General features: G+C 37.2%; 1 protein-coding gene across 1 annotated transcript in view; it reads left to right on the top strand.

Annotated features, from left to right (window-relative positions):
• The window catches only part of LOC589888 (HEAT repeat-containing protein 1), a 39,041-nt gene extending 22,417 nt beyond the window's left edge, over window positions 1–16,624 (top strand). The window contains exons 27-45 of the mRNA XM_030996728.1: window positions 493–617; window positions 1,227–1,355; window positions 2,313–2,558; window positions 3,399–3,519; window positions 3,953–4,143; window positions 4,875–4,927; window positions 5,630–5,753; window positions 7,353–7,496; window positions 8,052–8,270; window positions 8,766–8,893; window positions 9,484–9,583; window positions 10,147–10,302; window positions 11,676–11,810; window positions 12,707–12,811; window positions 13,312–13,477; window positions 14,351–14,508; window positions 15,065–15,223; window positions 15,763–15,871; window positions 16,466–16,624. Coding sequence (XP_030852588.1) covers window positions 493–617; window positions 1,227–1,355; window positions 2,313–2,558; window positions 3,399–3,519; window positions 3,953–4,143; window positions 4,875–4,927; window positions 5,630–5,753; window positions 7,353–7,496; window positions 8,052–8,270; window positions 8,766–8,893; window positions 9,484–9,583; window positions 10,147–10,302; window positions 11,676–11,810; window positions 12,707–12,811; window positions 13,312–13,477; window positions 14,351–14,508; window positions 15,065–15,223; window positions 15,763–15,871; window positions 16,466–16,554 — 2,657 coding nt within the window. The 3' untranslated portion in view covers window positions 16,555–16,624. The remainder of the gene's footprint in view (window positions 1–492; window positions 618–1,226; window positions 1,356–2,312; window positions 2,559–3,398; window positions 3,520–3,952; window positions 4,144–4,874; window positions 4,928–5,629; window positions 5,754–7,352; window positions 7,497–8,051; window positions 8,271–8,765; window positions 8,894–9,483; window positions 9,584–10,146; window positions 10,303–11,675; window positions 11,811–12,706; window positions 12,812–13,311; window positions 13,478–14,350; window positions 14,509–15,064; window positions 15,224–15,762; window positions 15,872–16,465) is intronic.
• The last annotated feature ends 4,488 nt before the right edge of the window (window positions 16,625–21,112 follow it).

The raw sequence follows: 21,112 nt of genomic DNA, 5'->3' as shown, positions 1-21,112 counted from the left end.
ATAATTTAGCTGTCTTCATGTATATTTGAAGACAAGCTCAGGCATCAATCAACAAGTCTTAAATGTACATTCCACATTTGTTGTCTGCTGAGGGCTACAGGACCTGTCGATGCCATGCAAACTAAGATTACTGTGTGCTTGTCTGGCTCCGTGGAAACAATTTTAATCTTGAGCCAGATGTTACTAGCTCTTGTGCAATTTTCTGATTGTATAGTACATTTCATGCTCAGTCTTTACTTGTTTGCCATGTGTGGCTGTTTCGGCCAAATTAGTGCGATGTATAATCTCAATTCTTATTTGGAAAAATAAAGGCAGTGATCTAATCATTTTTATGCATCCTGTGTTTCAACAATAGTGGACATGTTTTGGGGCTGCACTTTAAAAAAAAAAAAATTAATATTCCATGGAAAATTTCACCTGTAATCATACTGCTTGTACTAATTTAATTGAATATGAAATACCCCCTTTTTTCAATCCTTTGCAATTTTTCAGGGCCGCTTATAACAGAAGAGCAGTTCAGCGTTGAGTTGGTGGTGCAGTGTATTCGTACCTCAGACAATCCTCAAACACACAACCATGCTTTGCTTCTACTGGCTACTGCTGCCAAACTCTTCCCTGTAAGTTTATTTAACATCATTGTTTCCCTTTTCTCAAAAACCATTACATGCTGGACTCAAAATCTGCATTAAAGAGGCTACCTTTGTAAGAGTTAACCTTGTAAAACTGTATATTTGATAAAGATCATGCTATTCCACTTGAGTTTGATATATTGTTCAGAAATTTAAAGTTCTGCTCACTGAGAGGTTAAGTCATATCAACTAGTGGTATTGTGAATATAGGATGATATTACAACTATTGGGCCCTGTTTCATAAAATAAAAAGTTACAATAACTGTTACAAGCTGCTGAAATTTTGGCATTTGATTGGATGAGAGAAAATTTGTCATAGAAATTTATCATTTATTATTGATTACAAGTTCTATGAAACATGGCCCTGATCTATCATTGAGGTATTTACAATCAGTGAATATACAAGACACCAAATATGTTAAATTGGAAACCCAGTATGATCATATTGCTTCTTAACTGGCCATCTTTTTTAACATTGCAGTATTGAGTGATAAACCGTGTATTCAGAGGAGATTTTAATTACCTGATATATACCTAATGAGACACAAAACAGTATATATGTAACTCATTTGATTTCTATTCCTGATTTTTTTTTAGGAGCATGTGTTGCATAACATCATGGCAATCTTCACGTTCATGGGAGCGAGCCTACTGCGTCAAGATGACAGTCATAGCTTCCAGATCATCCACAAGACAGTGCAGACCGTTATACCTGCTCTGGTCAAGGTAAGCATAGACACACTATCTTTCTTGTGATATCAACTCATTTTAAAGGTATAGACCAGTTTTGGAAATGCCCCCCTCTCAAAAAATGAAATGGAAGCTCTTATTACCAATCATGTGAAAGAATATGTTTTGACTAATACGTGATGACACAAATTTTGCCGTGAACCCTCCTACTAATTGATATATTTGGTAAATTATCATATCTATCAGGACTGGATAGATATCGCATAGTCCCATAAACATCTTTCTGTGTACAGTTGCTTGTAACTTTACTAAGACTGGGCCAAATTTCTTATCATTTTGCTGATTCCAGATTCTTGCAGTACACACCAATACTTATATGCTAGATGATCAACCTTTTCTGATCGATCCCACAAAGTTTCTTTCACAATGCAATCGCATGACCAGAAATGGTCATGGGAAAGCGGGCTTTTCGGAAACCCATACAGTGAGAGACAATAAATCAAGAAAATTATAATCGCTTAAAATTAGAGTAAGAGACTCAACTCTGATGATGATCCAGTGCAGATTTGCCACAAACTTTTGGTAGATATCTGTAATAGAAAATGTAGGGTATTATTGATGTTGAGGTGAAGATGGTGATCGCAATCATGTGAATATGATTGAACTGATAATATCATAGTGATAGTGAGGATGAGTACATTAGTATTTAAGAGATAGGGATTTTCTTTCTAGATACAATAAAATTAAAACAAAATCTGATGAGCAAATTGGATCATATTGCTGAAATCACCATTAACATAGGAAATTTAAAATGTTATGATGTATCATTGTGATCACCACACCACACAATGAAGCCCCAAATTACCAATGATGTCAGGAGAGCATCTCAATTATTGAAACTTATTGATAAAAACAAAATCATTACATTGAGATGTACATGTAACACCTTACTATGTTTTTCTTCATCCCACATTCTCTCATAAACTAATACAGGCAAGCAAGGACCAGTCTCTCCCATCCTCCCTGGCAGGCAACCTGGAGGATGTTGTAACCATGGTGATGCAGACCTTTGTGGATGCGTTCCCTCACATCCCGGAGCACCGTCGTCTGCCCCTGTTTACCCATCTGGTGCAGTCTGTGGGCGGGATGGAGTATCTCTGGAGGGTCATCCTGCTGCTGATTGGAGGATATGCGACCAAAGGAGCTACGGCCATGCTCCCCGAGGAGACAGAGACTAAGGTATGATTGAGATGTTTATTCACAGTCTGGTTTGGCATGCCAGTTTTCCTGAAATGTTCGTTTAAATTTCTATTTCTTTCTGCTTATCGATTCTTTTCTTGCTGCCTATGTGAAACCAGCAGATCTCCCCTGAAATACAAAGACTGCTGGGCCCTCTTTCATAAAACTTGTTATCAAAAACAAGTTACGATAACTGATGTAAGCTACTGAAATTGTTGCATTTGATTGGCCGAGAGCAAGTTTAGCATTTGGAATTGATACCAGTTTTATGAAACGGGCCCTGGTCAATGTCAAACAAATGGTGCTTCTTTGTCTTTGGGATTCTTTCAAGGTGGCTTCATTAGAATCACAGAATTTTTTTTAGCTCACCTCATATTTCACATAATGATAGATAAAGAAGGAACAAGGAAGTATGAAACCTACAGTGTTCAGGCCATTGAAGAATTGTTTTTCAAATTTGTTCAAACCAGAATATTCAAGGTTCAGTGATGATGACTGTCTAAAATTTGAACAGGGTTTACTCAAAGGTGTGATGAAGCTTATCGTCATTTAGATTCTAAAATCGAACATATAAGCCCCTTTCTTTTTGATAGATCAGGGCCCTGTCTTACAAAGAGTTGATATTAATCGCAACTTATTTACGATTGCTATCAATCGTAACTATGTACAAAAGATATAGGAGACTGCAAACTTGCGATTGATTGGAGGACTTGCGATTGATTTGGATCAATTGTAACTCTTTGTAAGACAGGGTCCAGTACTGTAAATATATATATATTTACAATATTTATAGGTTTGACATTCAAAGTGCATTTTTCACCTATTCTCGTCTCAATTCAGGGTCCTGGCAGGAATCTTGAGTTCTGGTTGACGCTCTGTCATCATTTTGATCCTGATACCCAAGTGATCAGTCTTACGAAGATGCTGGGATACCTAGCAACGCTCAAAGGGAAGAAAGAAGGTAATCTTGTACAGAAGAATAAAGGGGAAAGGATGGCTATTGGGTAAAGGTTTATGTGTTTATATTTAGAGGGTGATAGTTGTTCATCATGGCAATGATGAGGGCGAGAATGCTGTTGGTGGTGATAAAGTATTTTTGATAAAGATGTTCGCAGCTGAGACTTTGGTGCAGATATTCATTTTGCACAGAGATTTTACAGCTGTGCTGATGATAATTGTCCAAAATATAAGTGCGACAAGAACAATTTGTTGAACAATGGATCATTATGTTTAGACAGTGATAATGTTGATGATTTCTGTAAACATAGTGGGTATCCATTAGGCTCACACTAACAAAAAAACACAGAGAAATTGACTTTAAAAAAATTTCTTATTTAAAATAAAATGAAAAGCTACAGACTTAAAGTCTATGCCTCAACTCTTTTTCCATCTAGGTGTCGCCAAGACGCCATCTCATTATTCCCGGTCATCACGTTCAGCAGGATTGACTCCAGGGTCAAAGGGCAAGACACAAGACCTCATCTTTGATCAAGAGTCTCACAGTCCTAGGCAGCTGAGACATTTCAAGTTCACTTCCGTAGGGTTCTTGTCCCAGCTCCTTACCAGTGATCCATTCATTGCTCAGGTAACTTTATTATTAACATTTAAACCTCCACTGTACTACTTATATATACTTGCGCCCTCTATATAGCCAACAATGCCTAAGTGGTACCTGTTGATCCCCCATGGTCCCCTTTTTCGTATGTTAATTGAGAGCTGATTTGATGAGATAACCACCTGTCAGTGACCTTGTAGTGAGGTCTTATCACCCCTGGCATACAAATTAGGAGAGGAAGGAAGAAAGATAGAATGAATGGCATAGTAAGAGAAGGGACAGAGATAAAGGAGGAGGGAGACTATAGGGTTAGGGAGAGGGTCACAATTTGATTTTACTTTAGGGTTAGGTAAAGTATTGGATCCAGGGTTGAAATCATTTATGAGTTTATTTGGTGTGGGAGATTTAATGCAGTGGAGCAATTGTCGCAGGACCATGTTCCACATACCGCCATGAAATTATACATTTATTATTTCCTCTCAATATCTTTCCAAATCCACCTGCTGAAGCTATAAATATAAAAGTTGATTTTTTTTGGTGGAAAAAAAAATTAAAGTGCTAACAAATATAAATGGCTTTCTTGCTATTATAATTTTGGATTGTATTCCTAACGGTTATTGCATATAGAGTTTATATGTTTATGACAGGCACATATTTCATTTCTTTGCCTGCTTAATTATTACTCACTATGATTCACTTATTTATTTATTGATTTGATTTATTTATAAGAAAATCAAGTTTTACTTTTTGTATGTTTACAGCTTGTCAATCTCTCTGAGGAGAAATCTGCTTCAATGCAAGCCCTTTATCAGAAGTGAGTAGAGAGGTCATGTATTTTGTCTATATTTATATGTGATGTTAAGTCAAAGAAAGTTATGAAACTTTGCTTACATATACAACCACTTTTAATGACTAAGCCTGTCAAGTTTCAATATCACAAATGATTTTTGAACTACTGTTTTAATGTCACTAATGAATGCATTGTGTTCATAACATATTAGAAAAAGGTCTGCTTAGGCTATACGAAGCTAGGCAAGTTTTGGTGGTGCGTAGTAACCAATGATTGAAATGTTACAACTGTGGTATAACATGATACACCAGACCAAAGGCTGTGAAGACAAGAAAACACACTACAAGCAACAAAAAACAAAAACATATCACGACCATGGAGTTCTAGGAACAGCAGTCTTATGACCAATGATTAAAATTTTATATCTGTGGTATAAAACGAAGTTGTCAAGATAATACACTACAACCAACGAAAAACAAAAACATATCACAGCCCTTTGGAGATTAACCATGTGTTTTAGGAACATCGGTCTTATGACCAGTAATTAACATTTTATAACTGGGGTATAAAATGATGTAGTCAAGAAAACACACTACAAGCAAAGAAAAACAAAAACATAACGCAGCCATTTGGAGATTAACCAGGATTTTTAGGAACAGCAGTCTTAGATACTGCATTTGACACCTGTCATCACCAAGGTCGGATCTCTGTTCATGTTCCCAACAGGCTTCTGGAGCAGACATTGTGTTACATCACCCATGTAGCTCACTGTATCCAGGACAACGCTGATCCAAACACAGCCAAGTTCTGGAGGGCACTCCTGCACAAGGCCTATGATGTCCTAGACAAGGTACATTTGACATTTGTCAGTCCATTCTAATTTTTTGTTGTTGTAATGGTTGTTGTTGAGAGGTTTTATCGAGAAACGTCCATAATCAAAGCCATATAATAATAATAAGAGTGAACGTTTATAATGCGCCATGTCTGTCAAAAATTTCACTCCTGGCGCAGTTGTGTGAATATGACTGAATTTGACATGGATTACAATCATACATATGATACATACATACATATTTTGGTGCATCAAGAACAGGGCATCATCTTTACAATGTATCAAAGAGTTTGATATGGAAAGGTTAATTATCATAACAAAAGAAATTGCAAAATTGAACATGTACCGTATTTTCCGGCGTAAAGGCCGCAGAATTTTCGGGTGAGAGAAAATCAAAAAGTCGGGGTGCAGCGTATACGCAACAACAACAAAATTCAGCGGTCAAAACATCACGTCCATTTGCACGTATGGGACTATAGGAACGGTAGCATGACTAGACAACGGTACAGGACAATTCTAGAATAACTCCACACAACTTACCGACAAGTTTATGTTGCATAGTTGACATGAAGACGAAAAACTTATTTTTCTAATAAAATCTGCCGATAGATCTAGATTTAAGTCCATACCATTGCATCGTCAAAAAGTAAACAAAGGGACAGGCCGTTACTTACGGAGCTAGCTGCCGCGCAACGCAACTGCGCAGGTCGAAAAATGCTATTTCGGATTACACCGCACATCGAGGAAGGGGTATTGTAGGATACCAAATCTGCGTACGATACAGTACTAGCTTAAAAGTCGATGAAGATCTGCTAAATTATGATCATTTTTGAGGTTAACTTCTTGTTGATTTATAAGAATATTGATGAATTTGGTATAGTTTGTAAAAAAAAAAGAGTGTTCTACAAGAAAATTACAATCATTTTGTTTGGTCCGTTTTTTTTTTTTTTTTTTGTAGTTTTTTTTTTGTAGTTTTTTTTTTTCCTCTACGAAATGTCAAAGTTGGGGGTGCGGCCTATACGGCGGTGCGGCCTTTACGCCGGCAAATACGGTATGCCAAGAGCCAGAAAGGAATTGAGTTTAAAGATGTAACACCCTTCTAGCTCTCAGCAGACAACATGTGTGTTTGGAGGGGATCAGTTATGCATAGCTGCACACCATTCCTATTTTGGGGCCTTTAAGCTATTATTTGAACCCTAGATTCCTCTCTTTTCTGAAATATTGTGTGTGAAAAGTATAAAAAATAGACTGTATTCCTAATTTTGCCTTAAGACATTCATATCTTTTGCTATGAAGGTTGGCGGGTATGGTTATGGGATACAGTTTAATTGTGAAAAGAGAAAAGGGGATATCCTCTGTCTAAAGCCATAAGAGTGCTGTCTCATATACTCTGCAGATGATAGATCATTCCAAAGTCTTGATTTAAAAAAAAAATGATTTGGATAATCTTCAAAAACCTTTTTTTCGCAACTGTGTGTCTGTTATAGAATTGTATGATGATGTGATGTAGATATATACATGTGTATAGTTCTACTGTTGCCGTTTGTCTTACTTCTTGTAATAGATCACATCAATATTGATCATAGAATTAACTATTTTTAATGTTTGTATAACCAGGTCAACTACCTGCTACCTGCCAAGGTGTTCATTGGGGTGGTGTCTGGTCTCATAGGCAACCGTCTCCCTACCGTCAGGAGGAAAGCCATGGAGCTGCTCAATAACAAGCTCATCCAAAACAAGGATGGCTTTGAAGAGGAAGAGGTATTCAATTTCAACCACTAATATCGTTATTTGCGTTATTATACCATTAATATTTTCATACTATATTTTTAAGTTGTATTGTACCATCCATTATTTGTTACAATAACTCACTTTTATTACTTACTTTTTATATGAGAGATATAAAACTATAAGTAATATGGTTAAATTCATGCCCCTTGTAAATTTGATGTTTTTTTAATGAAAGGTGGACTGGTTGAATCAAGGCCTTTTGTTTAATACTTTTAGATGTTTGCTAATATGACACATCCTCAAGAAACGTAAATTGGGAAGAAAAAGAAAAAAAAAAATTGACAAAATTTGATATGAGGAATGAGTAATGTAGTTTAACTGTACATATTGGATAGATTTATCAAGCATCATTAATCCTAAGAATAAAGAAGTGCTGATTATAATAATTACCATGGCTTCTTTACTTTATATCAAGGCATTAAATGTATATGTCATAATGAAGTATTATCCAGTATCTGACCTCTTTTGTCCGAATTTTTTTTTTTTTTTTCCTGTGTGAATTGTATATGTTGTTCATCCCAACAGACTGCTATGCTCCTTGGTATGCTGGATACCCTGGTGGCCATAGCCAAATCATCCCGGGAGAACCAGGCCGAAGCAGATGAGCTCGACATTAATCGGCAGACCGCCCTCTACAGTCTGAAGTTACTCTGCAAGCTGTTTGGCAGTGAACATCGTAAGGAGTTCACCAAGGTGATGGATGTTGCTCTTGGCATCATCATGGAAACGCATGGCAATAACCAGGTAGAAATGCATCAGTCATTTTGTGAGATGGTTTCATCCATTTATTTCATTCCTGTTGAAATGTACAAATACAGTCTTCAGACAGCAAATAAGAAATGTGGTAGCTTGTTCAATGTAGCAGTTCTTTGTTACTAGCTCAATATGATTTGCTTTTGGTATAACACTTATTTTCATAACCCAACCAAGTTATCCTCGTATGATTTGAAGCAGCTATCATTTGAAGATGAAAGAATGATCTTCTCTTGCCTGTGGAAAAATTAAAATCAATGTAGCTTACAGAATTACATCATGGATGTGGAATAAGTTCTTCATAACACAATCAAATATGAATATGAATCTGTAATCTCTAACATCGGTTTTTGAAGGAAGTGAAAAATTATACCCTATTCCTTCTTATGTAAATATCTTTTTTGCCAAAATGTTTAGCTTTACAGACATTGATAATCTATGAAAATGATTTTCATCCCCCCCCCCCCCCCATCTTCTTTATGACAGGTGATAGCAAGTGGTTTGCTCTGCCTAGCTGAAGCAGTGAGTAGTCTCAAGGCCCATGCTATCCCGTACCTGAGTCGATTCATGCCACCTCTACTTGATACCTTGGCAAGCAAGACCCATGTCACAAGGTTTGTTTGACTGCAGAATACCTTCTCAGTTATTGATTCATGACATGTCCCTCATCAAAACATAACTATACAATAATTTGCCTTTCTTATAACCACTTGGGCACCAAGTCATAAGTATATGTTACTTGTGGCAAATTTTTGTTATACCAAATTCAAATCATGTTTAATATCTTGAAGAGTTGTGGCAGATCAACATCAATCACAAAATTACTAAATTAATATTTTGTATATATTTTTTAAAGTTGCTTTTTAGCTTTTCATATCAAGCTGAAGTTAATGACTTTGTAATTACATAAATGGTTAGCTACTGCTATCTGCACAAAAGGACCTCATATCATACTGTTCTGAAATATATATATATATGTAGCAATTGAAGTATGTTTGTGTTCAAAACTGTCACCATATAGACAACTGATTGCGTTTTGGATCATTAGACAGGGCCTTCACAAAGTAGACAAGGGGCGTTGTGCACAGGGATGCCTTATATTACGCACTGTACCACCAAGCAAATTATGTTAGTGTGGATCGCTGCAATTGGGTGTAAGTTAGATTCAGAAATAAATTTAGATTTTATTATTTCTCTTGTTCAGTTCTGACCTTCATCTCCTGAGCACAGTGACAGCCATTCAGAAGATCTTGGAGACCCTCCCTCACTTCCTCAGTCCTTACCTTGGTCAATTGCTCCAACAGGTAATGAATGAGTGTAAAGCTCTTTTGCAGCTCCTAATCATAGTGTGTTTTGATGATGTAATTTGTGAGATGATAGATTATATGTTGTGTTTATTATGTCTTGTAAACCCTTTGTATGAAATTGTATAATATACTAAGGCACGGTGCTTTGTACTGGGGTTGAAATAATCTAATCTAAACTTCTGTTTAATCATGATGTTGAGTGAAGAAGATGCATACGTTGCCCATTAGTGCCACAGTTACATACCTTACACTAACTACGTAGCATTCCGGCGAGTCACAAACTGAGGCTCATACTTTTTATTTTAGGTTTTCTCTGCCACTTTTCATTAATAAAGTTCTTTTTTACTGTTGAAGCTACACAAATAGTGTTGTGATTTATTTTGTGTGAGAAATACACTCAACAATTTTCACAGCAGACTTTGTATTGGGGCCAACCATGATAAAGATTGATCCTGTGGAAGGCAATAAGAACCTAGCATAGAATTGTCCTCGGGTTACCCCAATTATTCACATGTAATGAAAGCTGTCATTCCCTTTTTCAATCCCTATTTTTTTCCCAGGTGTGTCGTCTGTCTGGTTACCGTCAGGATGAAGAGAAGTCTCAGCTCACGCTCCGTCTCAAGGCATGTCGTCACCAGCTCTCCTCAGCACTGCCCCCTAGGGTTCTCATTCCTGCCGTCAGTGAATGCTACAAGACCAATGTGTCAACTAGCAAGGTAGGACTGAAGTGACTTCCTTATAAGGGAGACATGATTGGATGAAGCACTCGTGGTTCATTAATATATAAATAATACACAGCAGGGAGGGCATTAGTAAGAATTACCCACATAAGGTACCTTTATATCAGTCTAGCACGCCCGAGGGTGTTTGAACTGTTTTGAAGGCACCGAGTGTGGGTAATTTTACCAATGCCCGAACAAAATTATGTGTATTATTTGTTTTATAAGATTATGTTTTTTTTTTAAATAAAATGATGTTTTATAACATGATTTTACTAATGACTGGTCATTATCCAAATTACGCATTGGGCAAAATAAATGCCTGGTCACGTGTAAGCTTTCAACTAATCATTTGATGAGGATCCTCGTCATCATCTTATATTACTTTTTGTTTGTTTAACCTGACAGCTAATAAATTCTGTGCACGATTGTAAATAAGCAACCAGGGGACCGATGTTTTTAAGTCCTGATTAATGAGCATTAATGTCTTACCAAAGGGCACTAGCGCTTCTACTTAATTTCGAACCCAGGACTTTGTGGTTACGGGACCACTGCTCTACCACTGAGCTATCACGTCTCTTGATGGGATGTGGTAAGATAAGAGCTGCACTGCACTAGAAGGCCAGTCTCCTCATTGGTATTGAGCCTTGCATACAGGTGCAATCATAAATGATTAATTTTGAAATATAGGTGTAAGTCTGGTGAATTCTTGTATGAATGTTTAAACCTGATGTGATTGGTTCTTATAATAAAAGTCAAAGAAAACGTAGAGTTCCAGTCCTACATGTATTAATACTTGGTGTGTATGAAGCACCGTATCTTTTACACAAAATACCTGAGGCGCTTGAAGATCATGGGTAAATATTCAACATGATTTCAAGCAGTTTGTCACTTAAGAAGCTAACATTTCATTCCCCGGAATATTTGAGATTATTGAGGGCTAAATTTCCACAATACTCTGTTTCTAATGGTAGTACCAATTATTCTTTGATATGGTATGGCTTGGTGCGATCAAACTGTAAACACATCCTATATTACAAGAATATCAACAGACTGTAAGCCTACACATATTTACACATCAACAACTTAAGGTTGGCGCGATAGCTCAGTTGGTAGAGCAGTGGTCTCGTAATCCAGTGACCCGGGTTTGAAACCAAGTCGATGCACTAGTGCCCTTTGGTAAGGCATTAATCCTCATTACCAGGTCCCTCAGACAGGACCTAAAGCCGTCGGCCGTCTGGTTGCTTACTTACAAGCATTTATGCTTTCTTAGTAGCCAGGTAAAATAACCACCACCATCACCACCACCACATTTGAGTTTTAAATCGCCTCTTAAAAAAATTAAAATTGTTGCTTTTGATTGATTTCAGACCAGCATCGGTCCTCTGATGTCCATCTTAAGTGACCATCTTGACCAGCTACCCAAGGAGGATCTCTTGAGCCACCATCATGCTATGGTCAGTCTCTTCCTACAAGCACTGGACTATCGGTCAAGCCACACAGAGGTAAGTATTGCCAGAGGTGCTCTTGAGCCTTATCTTCTGATCCTTAACCGAGTCACACTGCCGACAAAGGCTCATGTGATTGAACCTGGTGTTGTTAAAACTGTATTACTTTTGAAAGATCAGCCTTACTTGTTACAGTACTTTCACTGAAAGGGATAGTTAAACATCATAATAACATATAACAAGAATTTCTGTCGTGCAATTTCTGATATAATATCATTCAAGGTGCTACAATTTAATATGATAACAGTACTTCAGTGTTATCTTAACAAAAAACACAGAAAAAAGATCAGACATGTATTATTAAGTTTCCTAGTAACTGCTTGATTCACCTTTGAACTAAAGTAAGACAATTGATAGTTCTAATGTCACTGAGAAGTCTGTTCCTCATAACTGGTGCCATATTTCTAAATGCCTGGTCGCTGTAGGGTTGTTCAGTTGCGAGGGACTACAAGCAAGTCTGTTTGAAAACAAAACACTTCTATCCCTATTGGTTGCTGCTGAGATGGCTTTAATTTCCCAGAATGAACAAGGCCCTGGTTCATAAAACTTGATATCAATGACACGTTGCAAGCTACTGTTATAAGCTACTGAAGTCATGGCATCTGATTGGCTGAGAGCAAATTTGTCATAGAAATTTAGCATTTGTTATAAATCAAAAAGCTTTATGAAACCGACCCCAGATCTATACATGTTGCATGTTGATGGTCGGACCAAGATATTGAGGCAGGATCAGAAGTGGATAAGGTCAGCTTACATCAGTGGTCACTCGATCGTTATTCTTCTCTTCCTTGCAAGTTCTTTCTGACCCAGGTTTACCAAATCATGATTTATTTTTTAAAGATTTCTATCAACTCACAATCTGTTGTTCATCTGATTTATCTTATTTATTTCAGAGTACTCTGGACGAGGTATCGGCCATTGAAGGGCATGTGATTGATGCCGTCAATACCATGGTGATGAAACTCTCAGAGGCTACATTCAGACCTATGTTTCTCAAGGTGAGAATAGAAAGAAGAAAAAAAAACATCATTTTTCGTATAATTTTATATTTGTGTTTTTGGGATGTTCACAAATAACAGTATTATTGATAATAATATTTGCTTCTTGCATTCTGCTAATAACCGCATGGTGCAATCATACTGTCCCACCATTACATCTCTCAGATCATTCAAGAAACTTCTTCCTACCAGGTTTCCATTTGCTACACAGTACATCAAGAATAACTTTCATCATCATATATGGATATGTCTGGTTATGTCTGACTACCCATTTTAAAGCAGGTCAAAAAAACGAAGTAGTCCTTTAAAGGAAAATGGCAAAACTTCAGTAAGAGGAAATTATTTCCAGGGGGCATCAGCAGGCTGCTACGACTTCAGAGGCATTTTTAATTGTCAGAAATGTTCAAGATAAGAAAATCTGATCGGTTGGTAGACTAAAATTGTGTTGAATTGGAATTTAGTCATTACCAGTACTTCTACATTTACTCTTATTTCTGCAGGTATACGAATGGGCTACGCGAGGCAGCAACCCTGACAGACAGCTGACCTTCTACCGTCTCTCCGATGGCATCGCTGAGAAGCTTAAGAGTCTCTTCTGTCTCTTCGCAGGTCACCTTGTAGCTAACATTGCAGGGATCCTGAATGCAAACAACGTCATTAAAACAGGTTTGTTCCAAGGGAGAACTCAGAAATTCTGTAATCCTGGGCCCGGCTTTATACAAAGAGCTTATTTGCGAAACTATGTACATAAGAGATAGGGGACTGCAAACTTGCGATTGATAGGAAGACTTACGATTGATTTGGATCGATCGTAACTCTTTGTAAGACGCCCCGTCTTACAAAGAGTTACATGGAATATATTCAGTATGTAGGTATGGTTTAAAGCCCCACTGTCCTACTTGTAGGTACTTGCTCCCTCTATATAGAAAACTTCGTCAATCGGTGCCTGTTGGTCCCCCATGATCCTCTTTTTCTTATGTTAGTTGAGAGCTGAGTTAATGAGATAGCCACTCAGTGACCTCGCTATGTGGTCTAATCCCTTCTGGCCCAGTAGTATTGACGGTCTTTAAGGTATAGATATTTAGAAGAGACAACATTGCGCAAATATCTTTGAAGTTTTATTAGCTGCTTATTTTTATTAAAAGGAATCATGATTTCTGAAATACAAGGTATTTCAATGTAAATATTTAAAAGAAAAGAGGTAAAGTCCTGTGAATATAGCCAACTTTGCTTAATTTTATAGACACAGTTACTGATACATGTTTTAAAAAACGGAAAGGAATTATTTGAAAAGAACAATTTGTATTAAGTGTTGCTTGGAAATACTCAATTGATACCCCCCCCCCCCTCCCCCTCCTTAATATATTCTTTATACTCCTCAAATAAGGAAAATGTCTTTTCGGATGTCAGATGGTGTGTGTTTTTTTTTTTATTGGCTCCAAAGTAAATTGATGAGGTATTTCTTATAATGACTTAGTGTTCTTCGAAGAGGATGTTCCCTGAATATTCCTTTTTCTTCCACACTTTTCCTCCTTTCAGACAAGCCATTCTTTGAGGAGGACACCCAGAGTAAAGAGAAGTCAGCCAGTCTGCTGGGGTATGCACTGGATTGTCTGCACAAGTGCTTTCATTATGACAAGGGAGACTTTGTGAGCAAGGAGAGATTTGAGAAGCTTATGCAGCCTCTTGTTGATCAGGTATTTACACAATTACAGTAAAAAACTAAATTATTTGTACCCCTTGTAAATTCGATGCTTGTTGTGTTTTTCTGAACTCAAGAGTAAAAGGTGGACTGGTTGAAATACTTTAGATGTAAGCTTTAATACATCACATTCTCAAGAAACAAAAATTGAAACAAATCAATTTTTCACATACTTAATACATTACAAAACTTAGTAAGGATATGAAAAATTTAGGTATTAAACTGTTTCTGTGTGTTTGATGAAAAAAATAATAAATGATGATTAAATGTGGTCTTATTTACCCAGAGTAGCCTTATCAGTATTGAAGATAAGGTTCAGTTTGCGTCATGCAGTAAACAAAAAATTTGCATATGAAGTAGAAGGAGATGATTTCTTTTGACATATGAATAAATATACATTGTACAGGTATATTTCTCTCTGTGTAGGTTACATAATGATCAGAGAGGCGTAAATGTTTAAGTACAATTTACAGTTGAGTTCGACTTGGGATCTTTGTGAAACACCCCCCCCCCCCTGCTTTCACATTTCATGCAACTATTTTATTCTGTAGATTGAGAATACACAAGGAGGGGATGATATATACGAGGCCCGCATCACAAGTCACCTGACACCGTGCATCGTTCAGTTCATGGTTGCTGCTAAAGACCCCTCCACTTGGCAACCACTCAACTACCAGATCCTTCTCAAGACCAGAAACTCCTCTCCAAAGGTGGGTGGCATCCATCGTTGAGGCTTCTCAACCATCTACATGTACAGTCAAACCTGTCTACAGTGACCGCCCAAGGGAAACACAAAAAGTGGTCTTTGTAGACGGGTTCCTTTAGTGCATGTTTCAATGAGAAACCATTTTCAAGGGAAACAAAAAAAGTGCTTGTTGTAGACAGGAGGTATTTGTAGATAGGTGGTCACTAAAGCAGGTTTGGCTGTATCATCATTATGATAGGTTTCCAACTGTCTTTGAAATCTGGGAAGGCTTGGAAAGTCCATTTTAGTTCAGTTCATGGAAAATTAAAGGAATTTCATTGTTATAAAAAGAAATTAGCTAGTCTGGTATATTTTGTCTTGTGTACAATCAGCTTTACATGAAGATTGGATAAAATAGCTCTTTTGTGTGTGAAATGCCTCATTAAATGATCCATCAGAAGAAGAGAAAAAAAATCATTGTAAAATTAGAGAATTTTGTTATCCTGAATGTTGTACTCTGCATTGAATCATTGATGACTTTGAAGAATGTTATCCCTTTTACAGGTTCGCTATGCTGCCCTCACAGTCCTGCAGGCCGTTCATTCTCAGCTGGGTGAAGACTACCTATCTCTACTTCCTGAAACTATTCCATTCTTAGCTGAACTCATGGAGGGTAAGTGAAGTAGAAATATTGATTACAGCAATAAATTTATTAACAAATATTATAAAAGAAAGGATAGATTGAGGATAGATAGATACGTTGAGTTCTGGGAAGAGGTGAAAAATAATTTGTGAGCATTATCATTGCATTATGCAAGTGTGGAAGAACATCAGATAACAAATGTTCTCTGAAAAGCAAGGCTCTTCAAATGCCTCAATATTCTAAATATGGCATGTAACAGCATAATAATCGGGACAGATTTTTATGCCACATGTTCATGTAGTCCCATACACATCTTTCTGTGTACAGTGCTTGTAACTTCACCAAGACTGGGCCAAATTTGTTATCATTTTGATAATTCCAGAACCTTGCAGTACACACCAATACTTATATGCTTGATGATCAACCTTTTCTGGTCGATTTCACACCGTTTCTTTCACAATGCAATCGCATGACCAGAACTCAACTTTATCTTTAAGAATGGGAAAAGGACAGTTAGATAATGAAAAACAGTGGTATGGGGGACTTTTTGTAGCAGTACAAACCCACCTTGGTATTTCCTGGTAATTGATGCGATCTTTTCTATCTATCTTTTTTTTTTTACAGATGAGTCGGAGGAAGTAGAACAGCATTGCCAGGATGTGGTCTCTGAGCTTGAGAAGACTTTGGGAGAACCGCTTCAAAAATACTTCTAGGATCTCATCCCACGCCTTCGGTCCTACTCTAAACCCGAAATCTAGTTATGTTCTGAACTAGAGATGAAGCGATAGAATTGAATTGAATTGAATTGAATTGAATTGATTTATTGTCCATAATATGGAAATTCATTGTTCACTGGTACAATTGTGTGTTACAAGGAAATGTACAAAATTAAACAGATTATGAAACATAATAACAACATAACATCAATGGCGTTTCATCTAAAAATAAGATCTGACTACTTGTATAGGAATGGAGGAAAGCAATAAAATAAAAAGGGTACAGTGTCTACATTGATTGCCCTCGTTTTACCATACTGTTGAACATGTGAGTTGAATCTGGTACAAATGAGCGTCTAAAGCGTTCCCGCCTAGTGCGGGGAACGCAGAGGCGAATTCCTGAACGGTTGAAATTATAATTATGGAACAAAGGATGTGACGGGTCTTTCATAATACGAGTAATCTTCAGCAATGTACGATCAACATATATACTTTCTAAACTGGGCAATTCCAAACCGGTGATGCGCTGAGCAATTTTCCTTATTCTTTCTGTTTTCCTTTTGCTAGCACGTGTTCCATTACGAAAGTAACAAATGAGATTGAATGTCAAGATAGACTGAATGATTGATTTATAGAACAGAACAAGAAGTGTATTATCTATGTGGAGTTTCTTAAGTTGTCTAAGGAAATAAAGCCTTTGATTTGCTTTCTTCTGGATAATGTTGACATTTTTTGACCAATCCAATTTACATGATATAGTAGTGCCAAGATATTTGTACTCGCTAACCTGCTCGACTACGGAATCGTGAATACAAAGGGGTGCATGATCCACTACAGTTCTCTTACGAAAATCTATTACGATCTCCTTCGTTTTTGCTACATTTAGTTGTAAGTGGTGCCTGTCACACCATTCAACAAACTGTTTGATCAATGAAAAATAACGTTCAGTATTATCATCTGAAATATACCCTGTAATCACCGTATCATCGGCATATTTAATCATAGAACAATTGTCGTCAGTGCTCACGAAATCATTGGTGTAAATGGAAAAGAGCACCGGGGATAGTACGCATCCCTGAGGTACACCAGTACTGATAGAACGAACACATGAGATTAGCTTTCCTATTTTCACCTGCTGACATCTACACAACAGAAAGTCTTGTATTGTCATTATAAGTTGTGGGTGTACATTTAAATTACTCAACTTCCTAGTAAGCAGGTGTGGTATCAAGGTATTAAATGCGCTAGAGAAATCTATGAAAACTGATCTCGTGTACGTTTTCATTGTGTCTAAGTGGGAATACAGTTTGTGCAAGAGTATCAAAACTGCATCTTCTACGCCCCTATTTTTCCTGTAAGCAAATTGCATGGGATCTAAGAAGGGGGAGACTTGATTCAGCAAACGTTTCAGTACAATTTTCTCAAGACATTTCATAATACTACATGTTAGAGCTATAGGACGATAGTCATTCATTTCTGATGGGTTTTTCACTTTAGGAAGTGGTACAACAGTTGACATTTTCCACAATTTAGGAATTGTTCCTCGATCGATAGAAAGCTGGAAAAGCTTTTGAAAAACACTGGCCAATTGATCCTTGCACGTTTTTAATAGCTTATTGCAAATACGATCAGGGCCCGGGGTTTTATTCACATTAACATCACCTAGCACCATTCTAACTTCGTGTTCAGATACCGTAATTACTTCAAAATCCCGGGTGAGGCTCTCTCTAAGGTTTTGCATGGTTTCAACATTCTTCGTTGCAAAATCACTATGGTCAAATCGACAATAAAAATCATTTAGGCTATCAACAAATGTTTGATTCACTACAGACTCATTAACAGATGACTTCCTTTTATAACCTGTAACATCTTGTAAGGTCTTCCATGCAGCTTTAGGATTGTTTTCCTGAAAGCCTCTTTCAATCTTCTCTTTATCATCATCATCAAGTACGGGTAGAAGGCGTTGGCCTGTAATTCCCGGTCACTGCTTCTATAGTAGGTTTAGCCTGTTGGATTTATTACTGAGTGTATGCGTTTATACAACTGTTTTGATGCTATAACCTGTCGTTTAATTTGTTTCTGTAGATTTCTTACTTCTGAATTATCACCGGCAACAAGTGCCCGGTTTTTTGCTTTCAACAAGTCCCTCAGTTCTTTTGAAACCCATGGTTTATTATTCTGAAAAACCTTCGACGTTTTACGCGGAATGTTCAAGTCCACACAAAAGTTGATGTATGCGCTGATCACCTCCGTTGCCTCATCAAGCGTGTCCGTGGAATTGAATAGGACATCCCAGTCAGTGCAATCTAAACAAGCTCGCAGTCGTTCTGATGCGTCATCCGACCAGTCGTATCGTTGCCTAGAAACTGGGGACGCTTTCTTTAGTTTCTGTCTGTAGGTAGGTACAAGGTGAAAATTCAGATGATCGGAATTCCCGAGTTGATGACATGCTTTACTTGTGTATGCATGAGGGATGTTTCCATAACAAAGATCAAGAAAAGCGTCGTTTCTGGAAGGAATGTTAATATATTGTTCGAAATTAGGCATAACGTTATCTAGTCGACATTGATTGAAGTCACCTGCGATAAAGATTGGCGCGTCTGGTGACAATGCCTGAAGATTGTTTACTTTCTCAGCAATAGCGTCACTAGCAACGGCCACGTCTGCTCTTGGATGTATGTATGTAGTGATTACAAAAATTTGCGGAAATTCTCTGGGAAGGTAAAATGGCCGAAGACCGACGGCTAGTAATTCAATATCTGGCTGACACACTGAATGTTTAATTGACCAGTTTGTGCACCATCTCTTATTGACATACATACACAGTCCCCCACCTCGTGATTTTCCCGATGCAGTCGTTCTATCACTTCTTATTAACGAAAAGTTAGGCAATTCAACAGCACTGTCTGGTACATTTTCATTAAGCCAGGTTTCGGTAAAACACATCAAACAAGCCTCTCTGTATTCGTGCATGTATTTAGATAAGGTTTCGAGTTCAGTCATTTTATTCGGTAAGGAGCGAACATTACCAAGGATGATTGTAGGAAGTGGTGGTTTGTTGCCCCTTCTTCTGATACGTGACCTGACACCCCCTTTCCTACCTCTCTTCCGTGGTTTACATTCCTTCGGGAAGTCGTCAAAGCCGGTCGGTCGAGTTTCCGCTGAAGTGTCCCGTAACTTTAGCAGCTCATCCCGTGAGTACACAAGACTGGTAGGGTGTGGTCGGGTCTCGATTGCTTGTCCTGGTCGTATTTCCACAGATATCACCAGAACCGCAATGAAAACAACTATGATTATCCTTGAATGTGCAAACGCCATTGTGCTTTCAGACAGCCACAAATTACAAGAAGATGATCCACAAAATTGACAAATTTACACAAATATAAGACAAACAAAATAACCAGTGACGGTCGCCACAGAGCAGCGCCCAAATCAAATGATGATGATGATGATGGTCGTGGTAGTAAAATATTCAGTGCTATCATTCTTATTTTTTTCGTTGATTGCCCAGATTGCTTCTTGTGCTTTTGATAATCAGACTACATGTATTTTATTGCCAATATATGTCCAAATGTTAGATTATGAATGAAATCCTGATATTAAACTGGGATTCCTTGGAATCATACTTTTTTATTCCAAATTTGTGGAACAGTTTTATTACTCAATGATCTTGGCAACATTTTAACGTTCAGATGAGGTGTTTACATGTATATTTACTCGATTTATCGAAAATTAAATGAGGGTACTAATCTTTTTGGAGTAACATTTCTCAAAATATAAAAGAAAGTTTGAGGGCTGTTCCTGTATGACAATTGCTAAAATCTGACTTTGTGTGACTGATCATAATAACACTTCTGTGACGTAAATATCTAAGTAATGTACTGTACCAATCTCCAGTTCCCTTTTTTTCCCTAAATTAAACAAATATTCAGTGCTATCATTCTTATTTTTTTTTCTCTCTCATAATATGCAGTATCATAATCTTGTCTACTACAGAGAACATATAAGAAATATGTTGAATACATTGTGAATTAGTTGCATTACTTTTTTCTGCTAAGGATTACAAAGAAAGGAAATATTAATATCAACTAAAGGACCAAATAAAGTGAAATTTTGCACTAGTGATCAATATTAAATGATCTACTGTAAGAGGAATGTTAAAAATACCAAGAAGAAAAGTTGAAGTATTTTCTGTATGTGGGGGCCTTTTTAAAGAAGGCATGTTGATGATAACTTTTTCTCTGCGAATTCGCAAATCTGTCAACCTTTTATTTCACTAGTGTTGTGACCTAAAGGAAAACTAAATACATCTGTGTAAAAGACTAACTTTTTCAGACTTCCAAAACCGTTTCCCCAAATGTTTGACTGGCGATTTTCATAAGGAATGAATGGTGTTTTTTTTTGTCTTTCTTTTTTTTCTTTTTACTCAAATTGTCATGAGTGCCATTTAGAAATCCCATGTCATTTTGTTACCATGAATATTAGAGGTTTTTTAACATGATGGAAATGTTATAAAATTGTTGTTTAAAATACATATCATACATACTCATAATGA

This window comes from Strongylocentrotus purpuratus, unplaced genomic scaffold (assembly GCF_000002235.5).
Source record: "Strongylocentrotus purpuratus isolate Spur 01 unplaced genomic scaffold, Spur_5.0 spur5_scaffold_3, whole genome shotgun sequence".
In the NCBI taxonomy this organism is placed as follows: domain Eukaryota; kingdom Metazoa; phylum Echinodermata; class Echinoidea; order Camarodonta; family Strongylocentrotidae; genus Strongylocentrotus; species Strongylocentrotus purpuratus.
The sequence above is the reverse complement of the archived record's forward strand: the minus strand, read 5'-3'. Positions and strand labels throughout refer to the sequence as shown.